Source organism: Anguilla anguilla, chromosome 12 (genome assembly GCF_013347855.1).
Source record: "Anguilla anguilla isolate fAngAng1 chromosome 12, fAngAng1.pri, whole genome shotgun sequence".
In the NCBI taxonomy this organism is placed as follows: Eukaryota; Metazoa; Chordata; class Actinopteri; order Anguilliformes; family Anguillidae; genus Anguilla; species Anguilla anguilla.
The window spans coordinates 35,918,820-35,933,360 of record NC_049212.1 but is presented as its reverse complement, the minus strand read 5'-3'; the positions used below and the strand labels follow the sequence as shown (position 1 = coordinate 35,933,360).

Genomic DNA, 14,541 nt, shown 5'->3' with positions numbered 1-14,541 from the left:
GTTAGCATCTGTTAGCATCTATTAATGTCTGTTAGCATCTGTTAGTGTCTGTTAGCATCTGTTAGCATCTGTTATCATCTGTTCGCATCTGTTAGCATCTATTAGCGTCTGTTAGCATCTGTTAGCTTCGGGTAGCATCTGTTAGCGTCTGTTAGCGTCTGTTAGTGTCCGTCTGGCCCTCTGTCTCCGTGCTCTTCGTTATTTTCCACAGTTGTAATCTTCATATGGCGAAAGGCTGGTTTCTTGTTTGCTTTGGGACAGGCCGTTGGTTTTATTGTCTTCTCCGGGTCTCTGAGTCAGGTTGTAAATCGATGCCAGAGAGTCGTTGGCGCGCGAGCCTCGGGGAGATGAAACGCGTCGTCGTCTTCACTCAAAACGACAGGAAGCGGAGATCGCATCCGACTAACGGACCATTTCTCGCTCGGCAGTCTTCGTCCCGGAGTTAATTACTGGGAGGCTTGAAAGCTAATCTGCTTACATGATTGTGTTAGCGGAACGTCTGAAAAAAACAGTTCAGGCCGTTGTTAAAAAAAAAAATGGTTCGGTATTTGCTTAGCAAACGTTTTCATTACTTTCTGGTGGAAAATCGGAGCATTTATGTTGATTGAACAGATATTGCATGATCAAATAAGGTTAAGAAATTGAAATGTAGTGTATTCTTTGCGCCTCTATTCGGATTTAAATTTCCCTCTTTTCGCCTTTTGGCAAGCCGACGAATCTGTGTCCACAATTTGAATTGAAACAGCACTTCAGTCTCTAAGGTTTCCCCGGAGACGGTGGGGGTAGGGGGTAGGGGGAAGGGGTTCTTTACACAACTTAAGTTACTGTGACTCTAAACAACTCTTAACCAACTCATCTAAATTCCGAACTACGTCTGAAACAAAAACAGAAAAAGAGATGGCGGCGGCGCCGTGGAAACCGGCGAGTTCCCGCCTCCCTCAGACTTTGTCCTCAGCTCTCCTTGGGTCCCCCGAATGAAAAGGGGGGTTCTTGTAAACAGTCGCCCCTCTCACTCTTTCCGGGGGGGGGGGGGGGGGGGGGGGGGTGAAGTGGGGCTCCACCCCCCAGTTGGGGGTGATTGATACAGTAATGTCACTGGCACCCCCTCTTTCTCCGATCCCTGACCTGTCGTTTCTGTACAGTTTCCTGATATGCAGAGGTCTCTCTGGTGAGTTTTGGGGTGCGAGGGGGGGGGGGGGGAGCGGGGGCGGGGGGGGGGTTTGGGGGAGTGGGTGGGCAGAGAGTCAGTAAGCAGGGACACACAGTGCCCTCCCCCATTTCCCTGCCATCCCTCCAAAAAAGCACTGTTAACTCAGTGAGTCATGGGAACGCATAGAATACTCTCCAAAATGGGGAGGCGGGGTTGTGGCACTGGAGGGGGCAGCTGTACTGTATTTATATTGCTGTATTACAGCAGACGTTTCTAGCGTCCAGACAGACACGTTAACCACCTGGGACTAGTGACAGGAGACGTAAGAAGGAGTGATTATCACACCACTAACAGCCCCGCCATCTGTTTGTGTTATTACAGAGGAATGTATATCTATCCTTCCCGTTCCTGCTCCTCTTCTTTTACACACACCCCTTTTTGGCCGGTTTTTGGGCTCATCCAGTGTACCGGCCCCTAATCCCATTAGCATTGAGATTGAGAGGAACATCTTAAATCACCCCCCAGTTAATTGGAAAGGTATTTCCCGGAAAGGGTCAGAGAAGCCTGCCAGCGTCGTTATGCACGGAAAACACAGAGCGGGGAAGGGGTAGGACTTCTCATCCCTCCGTTTATTTTCGGCGTTCATGTTTGTGTGTTTAAATGGATCTAAAAAAAAAACTGCCCAGGGAGATTTAAAACACGCAAGTAAGAACAAACAACAAAAAAAAAAAGAAACGACCCTCTCTCCTCTTCTGGAGTGTAGACTGGGCTGACTAGAATGCTAAGTGCCTTTAGTAAAGGCATCAAAGAGGAAGAGGAGGAGGAGGAGGAGGAGGAGGAGGAGGAGGAGGAGGAGGAGGAGGAGGAGGAGGAGGAGGATCGCCGGTCATCCTGTTTTCCTTTCTGGTTCTCGGGAAAAACACGATGTCACTTTGTGAACCCTGGGAGCCGAGGCTACCGTGTTAGCCAATGAGAACAGGGTCACTCACAGACTTCCCTAGCCTCCCGCTAGTCAGCTGCTCACGGCCAATTAGAGGACAGAGAGAGAGAGAGAGAGAGAGAGAGAGAGATTCCGGAACCTCCCGCCAGTTAACAGGCTTAATTAGTTTTAGGCTTTGCAGCGGAACAGCGGTTAGCGTACATTAGCCTGGGACCGTCCCTCCGGCCTGTGATCGCAAGGGGGATGCGTGTGCTTTCGGGGGGGGGGGGGGGGTTTGGCCCCCCCTCCAGCCTCCCCACTGTTACCGTGAGAGAGGAGGGCAGAGGATGAGAAGCTGTGGCTGAACATCGGCTGGCGAGAAGCTCAGGCTGTGGACTGTCTTCTGTTTTCCAGGCGGCTCAACACCTTGAACAAGTGCGCCTCTATGAAACTTGACCTGAATCTTCCGAAAAAGAAGGTGAGTGTACTATGGGACAGGTCATCCTTTCTTGCTCTTTTCAAATTAATTGTGGTATGGTGTGATGTGGTGATGTGGTGATGTATCATATGTCATAGTTATGGTTTTATGGTGTTGTAGTGTATTTTTTGGAAGATCATTGTACTGCCGATGGATAAATAAGATAGGATATAGATAAAATAATACGGGTTTTACAATTCAAATTCTTTAGGAATGCAACTTTCATCAGTTAAATTTAGTTCATGGAACTGCTGAGGCCTTTCATAAGTGGTTTTTTTTCTGGTGAAGGGGAAGGACCTTAAATGCCTTCAGTCCTTTAGCTATTTTGGGTCTGGTTGAAGGAACTTTTTCATTCAGGTTGAACAAACATTTCTTGAGGACCGTGGTCCTGAAACTTCCCTGTCGTTCCATTCACAGCGTCTATTGTGACGCTCCTAACACAGGAAGCGAAGTCGTGGAATTTCATTCAGTGGGTGCACCCTGCTTTCATTTACACCCAAAGACTTGTTTGTGTAACTTTGAACAGCATTTAAATGTCCCTGTCCTCCTTAGAAGTTCACGTATCAGGTTTGTTATGTGTTTGTCGTTATGTTCCAGAGCGCTGATCAGTTTGGCAACCCTTCCTCTGTTCTGGGTAAAAATAGAAGTGCCTCTTTTATCCCTATAGCCCAGTTTTGAGGACATATGAGAATCTGCAATTGTTATGTCTCTTTTTTTCCCCACCTTAATGGAATGTTGCCTGTGGGCATTTTCCGTGCCGGGCTTTTGTGTGACGTTTTTTGCGTGTTTTGGTTCATGGGTACGCAGAACGGAATTCGATATGTTCTTATGTAATATCAGCTTTGTTACGGGATCATTTTAAATGGTACACAGGATTGAAAGGAGTAAAGCTCACTGTTTACAAATTCTAAGTGACCTTCCATACCCTCTAGTTATGTCCAGTTATTGCATTTAGTAAGATGCCCTTAAACAAGCTGGGGTGGTGGAATTCTGCCAGTAATTGTATGTTTGTTCATTATTGTTGCAGTTATCTACGGTGTATAGATATTCTACTTTGAGTGTTGCATTGAAATCTATGTAAATGTGCAAATGTGGCAGAATGTAGTGCATCTTTAGATAGCCGATGGCGCGTGATATAACTGTGTGCTGTGCGTATTTAGATAACGGATGGTGTGTGATATAACCGCACCCTTCTGTCGTCCGAGCAGAGCGAAGATTCAGATGAGGAAGACCTGCTCGCCATCAGCGACAAATGGACCTTTGAGTGGAGCAGCCGGCGCTGGTCCAGGCTGCAGGACATCGACTGCTTCCTGGGTCAGGTGGAGGGCCAGGGCCCGGCGGGCGGGGTCACCCTGAGGAACACGCCCAGCAGCGAGAGCGTGCTGACGGACCTGAGCGAGCCGGAGGTCTCCTCGCTGCACAGCGAGAGCAGCAGCGGCGGGGGCCGGTCCGACTCGGCCGCCATGCCGGACTCCACCCCCCTCGCCCCGCCGCCGTCGCCGCCGCAGTACGGCTCGCTGCCCGCCAAGAACGGGCGGCACGGGCGCACGCGCGCCAAGGACTTCCTGCGGCGCATGGAGGCGCTGCGTTCGCGGGTCCCGGCCGGGGCGGGGGGGGGGGCGGCGCTCGCTGGTCATCAGCGGGCCCGTCCTGCAGCAGGAGCCCCCCCCCACGCTCCGGACGCTGCGCTGCGTGGACATCGTCAACGGCGGGCCGGCGGGGACGGACTCCGCCCCCGACGACGGAGGCCCCGCCTCCCGGTCCGGCAGCGACGGGGGCAGCGAGGGGAGCGCGCCCGGCCCGAAGGACCGCAGGGCGCTGCGGGCGCTGCACAAGCGCAGCGGCATGTACCTGGAGGACCTGGACGTGTTCGGCGAGGGAGGGGGCGGGGTCGGGGGCGGGGGCGGGGACGGGGGCGGGGACATCTTCGCCCAGGGCAGGAACGTGGCCGAGCACAACCGCAGGAATGAGTTCCGCTCGTACGAGGACCTGGTGGTGCACGTGCCCAAGGACCACAAGCCCGGAACCTTCCCCAAGGCCCTGTCCATCGAGAGCCTGTCGCCCACCAGCGGCGCCTCCGTCAACTGGCACACGGGCAGCGTGTGCCTGGACTCCCGACGCCCGCCCAGCCTCCGCGAGCCGCGCCCCCCCCCCCGCCCAGTGCTGCCCGCGGGGCAGCCGCATCAGCGTCTACGACAACGTGCCCGGGTCGCACCTCTACGCCAGCACCGGCGACCTCATGGACCTGGAGAAGGAGGACCTCTTCCCCCACCTGGACGACATCCTGCAGCACGTCAACGGGCTGCAGCAGATCGTGGACCACTGGTCCAAAAATGTGCTGCCGGAGGGTGAGGGGGAGGGGGAGGGAGACGGTGAGGGGGATGGCGAGGGGGATGGCGAGGGCGAGGGGGAGGGGCTCACCTTGCAGTCCTCCAGTCAGATCACGCTGGACTTCGAGGGGAACTCGGTCCTGGAGGGACAGACCACGCCCAGCGACGGGGACCGGGACGGGGTGTCCCTAAACGAGACGGACTCCAGCGGGATGAGGGACAGGAGAGACTCGGGGGTCGGAGCCTCCCTCACGCGGCCAAACCGGTGAGGTCACAGATCACACCCGTCATGTTTAACCCCTCAGGAAAGCAATAACGTCAGACCTGTTACTGTCCAGGACCTGAACACAGTCATTGTTCTGTCTCATTGTTTGACACCCGATTAGATGCATGCATGACTGCCACAACTCGCTGTGTGGGTGTAAATTAGTTGTTTTTCGCCGCTCAAGAGTTGCTGTTTTTTGTATCTCTGTCTGCAGGCTACGGTGGCCCAGCTTCCAGATGTCCAATCGCCTCAGCCACTCAGTGGTCTCCCTGCAGATCACCAACCAATCAGCCGGCCAGCTCAGCCTGCTGCAGAAGTTCTCTCTGCTCCGCCTCACCGCCATCATGGAGAAGTACTCCATGTCCAACAAGCACGGCTGGACCTGGTGAGTCTGTCCAGGGGTGTGATCAGGGGTGACGGGCCAGGGGGCGTGGGAGGGGGAGGGGGAGGGGGAGGGGGAGGGGACCTGGGGGAGGGGGGCTGGTGGAAGGCGAAGTGAGATTGTTGATGGAACACCAGCGAGTTTTTATTGTGCACATAAACACTATGTGATCATTTCTTCCCTCAAATGAAGAACAAAGTGACACCTCGTTAGGATTCCTGTGGCCAGCTTTGCAAGTCTGTGGAATTCACTTGTGTTTTTTTTAACGCTATTCTTTTTTTCTGAAAGGTAGTTTCCCAGTTAAGCCATAATGCGTGTGTGTGTGTTTATGGGTGTTTGGCTGTGTATGTGTCTGTGTCTGTGTGTGTGTTTGTGAGGTTGCCTGTAGAGTGGTAGAGAATCCCAAATCTCTGCAGTATATCTCCATTGTTTGGCTGTTCTGTTTCTGGGCCTGTTCTGCCTCCCTGTCCTCACTCTGGAGCTGCTAGCTGTCTGCTTCAGTGCCACGGCAGTTATCTGGAAGGTGCTGTGGTGTTCAGGACAGGCATGCTATCCCATGGGGGGGTGTGTGGGGGGTGGGCATTAGCAGAAGCCCCTGTATGGAAGCAGAGTTCTCACAGGCCAGCGGGGGGAATCTGTCACTCTCTTCATTTCGGAGAAAAGGGGGGGGGGATTGAGGAGACAGGGGAGGTGTGCTTGTCGTTGCGGGGTCCTGGCAGGGGGGGATTGAGCCTGTGGGCGGCTGTCTTTCAGGTCCGTGCCAAAGTTCATGAAGAGGATGAAGGTGCCGGACTACAAGGACAAGAACGTTTTTGGCGTGCCCCTCATCGTGCACGTCCAGCGCTCGGGCCAGCCCCTCCCGCTCAGCCTGCAGCAGGCCCTGCGGTACCTCCGCAGCCAGTGTCTGGACCAGGTGTGTGTGTGTGTGTGTGTGTGTGCAAGTACGGGTGTGTGTGTGCATAAGCTTGTATGCGCGTGTGTGTGTCTACATGTGTGTGAGTATGTATGTGTGTGTGTGACTTGCTCAAGAGAGCCCAAACTTTATCAAGTTAGATAAAGTTTTAAATAAAAAATAAAGCCGTCTTTGAGGACGGTAAATTCACAAGCGCTTCCTCCTCGGGCTGACAGGTGGGGCTGTTCCGGAAGTCGGGGGTGAAGTCCCGGATCCAGGCGCTGCGGCAGATGAACGAGAGCTCGCCGGACAACGTGGCCTACGAGGACCAGTCTGCGTACGACGTGGCCGACATGGTGAAGCAGTTCTTCAGAGACCTGCCCGAGCCCCTGCTCACCAGCAAGCTGGGGGAGACCTTCCTTCACATCTACCAATGTAAGAGCATCTACACTCATACACTACATCTACCAATGTAAGAGCTTCTACACTCATACACCACATCTACTAATGTAAGAGCTTCTACACATGCACACATACACTACATCTACCAATGTAAGAGCTTCTACACACATACACTACATCTACTAATGTAAGAGCTTCTACACACATACACTACATCTACCAATGTAAGAGCATCTACACACATACACTACATCTACCAATGTAAGAGCTTCTACACACATACACTACATCTACCAATGTAAGAGCTTCTACACACATACACTACATCTACCAATGTAAGAGCATCTACACACATACACTACATCTACCAATGTAAGAGCTTCTACACACATACACTACATCTACCAATGTAAGAGCATCTACACACATACACTACATCTACCAATGTAAGAGCTTCTACACACATACACTACATCTACCAATGTAAGAGCTTCTACACACATACACTACATCTACCAATGTAAGAGCATCTACACACATACACTACATCTACCAATGTAAGAGCTTCTACACACATACACTACATCTACCAATGTAAGAGCTTCTACACACATACACTACATCTACCAATGTAAGAGCTTCTACACACATACACTACATCTACCAATGTAAGAGCATCTACACACATACACTACATCTACCAATGTAAGAGCTTCTACACACATACATTACATCTACCAATGAAGGAGCTTCACCACATGTACATAAACACACACACATTCACACTTACACACATGCATACACACACATACACCCAAGCTCACTCACACTAGTACTCTTACACACACACACTCACACATGCAGATGTGATCAAACACACACACACCACACACGCTAAGTGCTAGGTGGTATAATGTTGTTCTATATGTAAGCAGGTGCTCATATATACATCAGCTGGGTGTCATTCCATCATGCTTATTCACTTACTTTACTCTGATGGTGCTTTACTACACATGCACACATACACTACATCTACCAATGTCAGAGCTTCACCACATGTACGTTAAGACACACACATTTACACTGATAGACACACATTCACAGACACACACACACACACGCTTAGACATACGCACACACACACACACACACACACACACGCGAGCCACATGCTAGGTTGTATAATGTTGTTCTATATGTAAGCAGGTGCTCATACAGTATATAAATCAGCTGAGCGTCATTCCACCATGCTTATTCACTCAGCGCTCGGTGCTTTGCTCTGAAGGTGCTTTACTCTACTGTATGCGCTGTTTCTGAAGGGTGTTTATCCCGACTTCTCCTTCACGTCAGCACCAGCGGGACGATTAGCCGAGCTGCGCGCTAACTCTCTGCACGTTGAAAGAATGTACAGAATGCAGCTGCTAATGCACTTTGATCAGGTTACGGGTCAGTACCAGGCACTCCCATTACAGCACACATTAAGGAGGTCCTAACTGCTCTCCACACCTCTTTCCATCCGTCTCTCCCTTTCTTTGCTTTCTCTCCCCCTGTGTCTGTCTCTTTTTCCTGCTTTCTTCACCCCTCCCTCCCTATCTATCTTTTTTTAAAACTCCATTCATGGTCTGGTTCAACATTTTCCCTTCACTGTCCTCCCTCCCTCCCTCTCTCTCACTCTCTTCATCCTTCTTTCTCTCCACCTCCCTCTCTCTCCATTCTTCTTTCTCTCCGCCACCCTCTCTATCTCACTCTCTCCATCCTTCTTTCTCTCCACCTCTCCCTCCCTCTCCATCCTTCTTTCTCTCCACCTCTCCCTCTCTCCCTCCCTCTCCATCCTTCTTTCTCTCCGCCTCCCTCTCCCTCTCCCTCCCTCTCAGACGTTCCTAAGGACCAGCGGCTGCAGGCGGTGCAGGCCGCCATCATGCTGATGTCCGACGAGAACAGGGAGGTGCTGCAGACCCTGCTCTGCTTCCTGAGCGATGTCACCTCCTCCGTGGAGGAGAACCAGATGACGCCCATGAACATCGCCGTGTGCCTGGCGCCGTCGCTCTTCCACCTCAACATCCTGAAGAAGGACAACCTGTCGCCACGGTAACCCGCGACAGACCGACCCGCACCGCAACTCTCCCCCCTGCACGTTTATCTACGGAGACAGGACCTCTCTGCTCATTTGCATAATTTATGCGCAGGCGTCTCATTGGTCCAGGTCACAGATAACCCAGCCCACTCATCAGCAAGGGGTGGGGATCAGGAAGCACGGCGGGAACATAAGGGATGTTAATGAAGCCGCGCGTGTCATAAACGCGCACGTCAGGCCGTGTGATGGCGGCCCGTGGAAAGCGAGCTTCCGGTTTGTCCTTGGGGCGAGCGTGCCGTCCCAGAATATACGAGCGCCGGGGCCCGGCGAGGCCCCCTCACGGGGTCTTGGGTTTTTAACGACGCCCTTCACAGACGCGCGCTTTAATGGGGGCCCTGCTGTGTACAAACAAACTCCTCTCTGTCATTAAACAGCCAATGAGGTCGCCTCTGCTGTTTTTTTTTGGGGGGGGGGGGGGTCAGAATCAAAGGGTTGTGTGCTGTCCTGAGGAGAGACAGGAGACAGGTTTATTAGGGCTGGATGTGCCTCTTTGCTGGGGGGGGGGGGAGAGTGTAGTGTGGATAGGCTCATTAACCCCCCCCCCCCCCCCCCCCCATTCCCCCCCCCCCCCCCCCACAGGGCCATGCAAAAGAAGTACGCCACGGGCCGGCCTGATCAAAAAGACCTGAATGAGAACCTGGCGGCAACACAGGGGCTGGCCCACATGATCAGCGAATGCAACCGGCTCTTTGAGGTAAGGACAGAGAGAGAGAGGGGGGGAGAGGGGGGGGTGGGCAAAGAGAGAGGGGGGAGAGAAAGAGAGAGAGAGACAGAGAGATATATAGAGAGGGAGAGAGAGAGAGAGAGATAGATAGGGAAGGGGAGAGAGAGAGATAGAGAGGGGGGGAGAGAGAGAGAGAGAGACCATCTCCTTCATTTGTTATTAGTTTTTTTGTTGTTGTTAGTGGCTTTATTAGTGTTTGTCATTCAACTTGTAGGGTGCAGTAGGTCTTTTTAATTACATTTTTTACAAATGATATTTTATTAAATGATATTGATTTATTTAATTTATCCCACTGTGTTAATTATACGTCTTGCATGTCACAGTTAATTGCGTCATTGTGAACTGCTTTGGCAATGCTGTTTATATACAGTCATTGAACTGAAAATAGAGAGGGAGAGAAAGAGAGAGAGAGAGAGAGATGGGAAACGGATAAAGAGAGATGGTGGAAAAAAGAGCAAGAGAAAGATAGACATGGCAGGAAACAGAGAAGCATAGATAAATCACGAGAGGGGGCAGAGGGAGAGAGTGAGAGGAAGGAGGTAGAGAGAAAGGGGGAGGGGAGAGAGAGCTTGAGAGGACAGAATACATTTCAGTGAGATAATAAACTATGCAAAAGAAGAAGAATAAGGGAGTAGAGAAAGAGGTAGAACAGGAGATTAAGAAAGAAAGAACTACTAAATGTACTTTTAAGGCCCAAAAAAACAAATTTATAATCTGGAGAAATTGCAGTGGAAATTGAAAGTCTATTAGATGCATAACATTACATTTATTTAACAGACGCTTTTATCCAAAGCGACGTACAAAAGTGTAGCTATACACAGTCAGAAAGAATACATAGTAACATCTTCAATAACAAAAGAAAAAAACTTCAGGGAACAAATTGTTAGAGCGAAAAGGGGCATTATTTCTTCATGAAGCAGCCACTAGTGAAGATCCCAAACTCTGTTCCACAATGGTCTTTTGTAAAGTGATCCTCCAGCAAACCCCACGGCTTGGATTTTTTTTTTAACAGGCCCTCGAAAGCACTATGATATCTCATCTTAGCGCTAATTGTGAAAAAGGCCTGTTCTGGAGCAGGCTGGTTCTCCCCCAGCTCTCTGTTCAAGTGCGCTGAGAGAAAGCAGGTCCTTCATCCCCCACTTCCCTCCAGCTGCAGTCTGGTGTGAGGGGGGGGGCGGGGGGTGGAACGACCAGCATTTCACCTCCTGGCAGCTCACTGTCCAACTCTCTCTCTTTCTCTCTCCACCCCACATGCTCTTATAAGGTGGGCTGGGCTTAAAACCTGTTACAGAGGCTTATGGGTGACTTGCTGAATGTGCAGGAGTCCAGAGAAAAAGAAATCTGCTCGTCCAGTTAAACTGAGTATAAACCGATGAATAAAATCGCATTTATAAAAAAGGTTACTGCTCTAGTATCCATGTAGGAGACAAGGAGAGAGCGAGAGAAAGAGAGAGCAGATGATGACAGAATAGAAGAGCAAGGCAGCACTATGGAGAAGGAGAGATTAATAATGTCTTTGCCACCATTTCTATGATTACAGTATGATCTCTTCCTCTTCTCTCTGTGTGTACATGTGTGTGTGTGTGTGTGTGTGTGTGTTTGTGTGTATGTGTGTGTGTGTATGCACGGTGTACCCGCGTGTGTGTACGTGTGTATGTGTGTGTGTGTGTGTGTGTGTGTGTGTGTGTACGCACGGTGTATACGTGTGTGTATGTGTGTACGTGTGTATATGTCCACGCATGTGTGTGTGCGTGTGCGTGTGCGTGTGTGTGCATGTGTGTGTTTGTGTGTGTGTGTATGCTCGGTGTACGCGCGTGTGTGTATGTGTGTACGTATGTGTATGTCCACGCATGTGCGTTTGTGTGCGTGTGTGTGTGTGCGTACGTGTGTGTGTGTCCGCGCATGTGTGTGTGTGTGCGCGTGTGTGTGTGTGTGTCTGCATGCGTGTGCGAACCCCAGATCCCTCACGAGATGGTGACGCAGTCGCGGAACTCGTACGTGGACGCGGACCTGCACCCGCCCACGCTGGAGGAGCTGTGCAAGCAGCTGGAGGAGGACGACGGGTCCTACCTCACCCACACGGACGGGCTGGTCCAGGGCCTGCTGAAGGAGGCCCGGGACAGGTCCAAGGGCTGGGTGTCCCGCCCCAGCACCGACAGCACCGAGCTGTCCTACAAGAAGGTATGGGGTGAACACACACACACACAGGCACACGCACGTACTGACACACACACACACAGGCACACGCACGTACTGACACACACACACACACACAGGCACACGCACGTACTGACACACACACACACACACACACACACACACACAGGCACACGCACGTACTGACACACACACACACACAGGCACACGCACGTACTGACACACACACACACACACACAGGCACACGCACGTACTGACACACACACACACACACACAGGCACACGCACGTACTGACACACACACACACACACACACACACAGGCACACGCACGTACTGACACACACACACACACACACACACAGGCACACGCACGTACTGACACACACACACACACACACACAGGCACACGCACGTACTGACACACACACACACACACACAGGCACACACACGTGTACACACACACACACACACACAGGCACAAGCACGTACTGACACACGCACAAACACACACACATGTACACGCACATACAGACACACACACACATAAATGCACACACACACATACACACACACGCACGCGTGCATGCTCACACGCTCACAGACACACTCATGCACAGGGCTGTTTGAGCCAGTAGCAGTGAGCTGGGTCACTTCCCATTCAGAATCATTCAGCGCTTGAGTCGTTATCACACCTCGGTCCAGTACTACCGTAACGATGAGACCTCGCTTCCCCTAACACCGTCCGTCCGTCCGTCTGTGCCCCCCCCCCGCCCCCCCAGGTGGGTGACGGGAACCCCCTGCGGCGCTGGCGGGTTTCGGTGGAGGTGGAGGCCCCGCCCTCGGTGGTGCTGAACCGCGTGCTGCGAGAGCGCCACCTGTGGGACGTGGACCTGCTGCAGTGGAAGGTTCTGGAAACGCTGGACAAGCAGACGGAGGTGTACCAGTACGTCCTCAACCGCATGCCCCCCCACCCCAGCCGCGACTTTGTGGTGCTCAGGTGAGTCCCCGAGCCGACAAGTGCAGTGATTCAATAATAATAACCATAATTATAATAATAATAATCGTCATCATCATCAGCAGCAGCATCATCATCATTGTTTTATTTCTATGGCACCTTTCTAGTTTCCAAGCACACTTTATGCTTTATACAATCATAACCATAGAGGATAAATGAACATTGGAAAATGCATTTGAGTACAAGCCGGGATACCTGGGTAATCCTGCAGAGTGCAGGATCAGGGAAAGCCTAGACATCAGCAGGCATGCGCAACTCAGACCAGAATACAGATGCAGCGCTAACATTGCACACACAGCTTATTCTGACTTAGCGTTCAGGAGGCGTATTAGCAATACAATCCAAGATCTGCAATGTGATCTCCATCCACAATGAGAGTTGATTTAATGCGTCTCAGCCTCTGAAAACCATCTTGAAAGAGCTGCGGATGTGCTTAGCATCCAGTACACTTTGAATGGTGAGTTTACGTCAGTCAAAGCTGGAGCTGTTTGTGTTCAGAGCGTCTGTAGAATAATAACCACTCGGGTGATGCACGGCAGCCATTTTGTGCCAGAATCCTCACCGCACATTAACTTGGGTGGGGAGGCGGGAAGTCACTGAGCCGGTTAAACTGGGGGGGGTGATTAGTTGACCAGGTTGAGGAAATTGACCCAGGTGTGGTGCGTGCAGTCAGTGCGAGGGCTGAGAACTCACCTGAACTCACCTGAACTCACCTGAACTCACCTGGACTCACCTGGACTCACCTGGACTCACCTGAACTCACCTGGACCCCTCAGGTCGTGGCGGACGGACCTGCCCAAAGGCACGTGTGCGCTGGTGTCCGTCTCGGTGGACCACGAGGAGTCTCCGCCCCTGGGCGGGGTCCGGGCGGTGGTGCTGGAGTCCCAGTACCTCCTGGAGCCGTGCGGCTCGGGGAAGTCTCGGCTCACACACATCTGCAGGGTGGACCTCAAGTGAGTGGGCCTGGTTTAACGTGCGTGTGTGTGTGTGTGCGTGAATGTGTACAGGGCTAACGTGTGTGTGTGTGTATGTAAAATGTGTGTGTGTGTGTACAGGGTTAACGTGTGTGTGTGTCTGTGTGTGTGTGTAAAATGTGTGTATGTGTACAGGGTTAATGCGTGTGGGTGTGTGTAAAATGTGTGTGTGTGTACAGGGCTAACGTGTGTGTGTGTGTGTGTGTAAAATGTGTGTATGTGTACAGGGTTAATGTGTGTGTGTGTGTAGGTGTGTGTGTGTGTGTGTAAAATGTGTGTGTGTCTGTGTGTGTGTAAAATGTGTGTATGTGTACAGGGTTAATGTGTGTGTGTGTGTATGTGTGTACAGGGTTAACGTGTGTGTGTGTGTGTGTGTGTGTGTGTGTGTGTGTGTGTGTGTGTAAAATGTGTGTATGTGTACAGGGTTAATGCGTGTGGGTGTGTGTGTTCCAGAGGGAGGACTCCAGAGTGGTACAATAAGGCCTTCGGTCACCTGTGTGCTGCTGAAGTAGCAAGAATCCGGAACTCCTTCCATCCACTGACCTCAGAGGGTCCAGAGACCAAAATCTGAGCCCGTCCCCCCCTCCCCCTCCACTCCCCCCCACACACCCCACACACCCCCCACACCCCCCACACACCCCACACACGCAGGGATGAAGCTGAGACCAGTGCCCCTGGACAGAGCTGCAGCGTCCAGAGTGGAGAGGTGAAGAAA

The 14,541-nt window shown here is 51.8% G+C and overlaps 1 protein-coding gene across 1 annotated transcript in view; it reads left to right on the top strand.

Annotated features, from left to right (window-relative positions):
- Positions 1-14,438, top strand: part of stard13b (StAR-related lipid transfer (START) domain containing 13b) — a 102,833-nt gene extending 88,395 nt beyond the window's left edge. The window contains 13 exon segments of the mRNA XM_035386332.1: positions 2,484-2,547; positions 3,756-4,153; positions 4,155-4,698; positions 4,700-5,142; positions 5,357-5,527; positions 6,278-6,437; positions 6,653-6,851; positions 8,693-8,906; positions 9,532-9,646; positions 11,636-11,857; positions 12,617-12,834; positions 13,629-13,805; positions 14,280-14,438. Coding sequence (XP_035242223.1) covers positions 2,484-2,547; positions 3,756-4,153; positions 4,155-4,698; positions 4,700-5,142; positions 5,357-5,527; positions 6,278-6,437; positions 6,653-6,851; positions 8,693-8,906; positions 9,532-9,646; positions 11,636-11,857; positions 12,617-12,834; positions 13,629-13,805; positions 14,280-14,397 — 3,043 coding nt within the window. The 3' untranslated portion in view covers positions 14,398-14,438.
- The last annotated feature ends 103 nt before the right edge of the window (positions 14,439-14,541 follow it).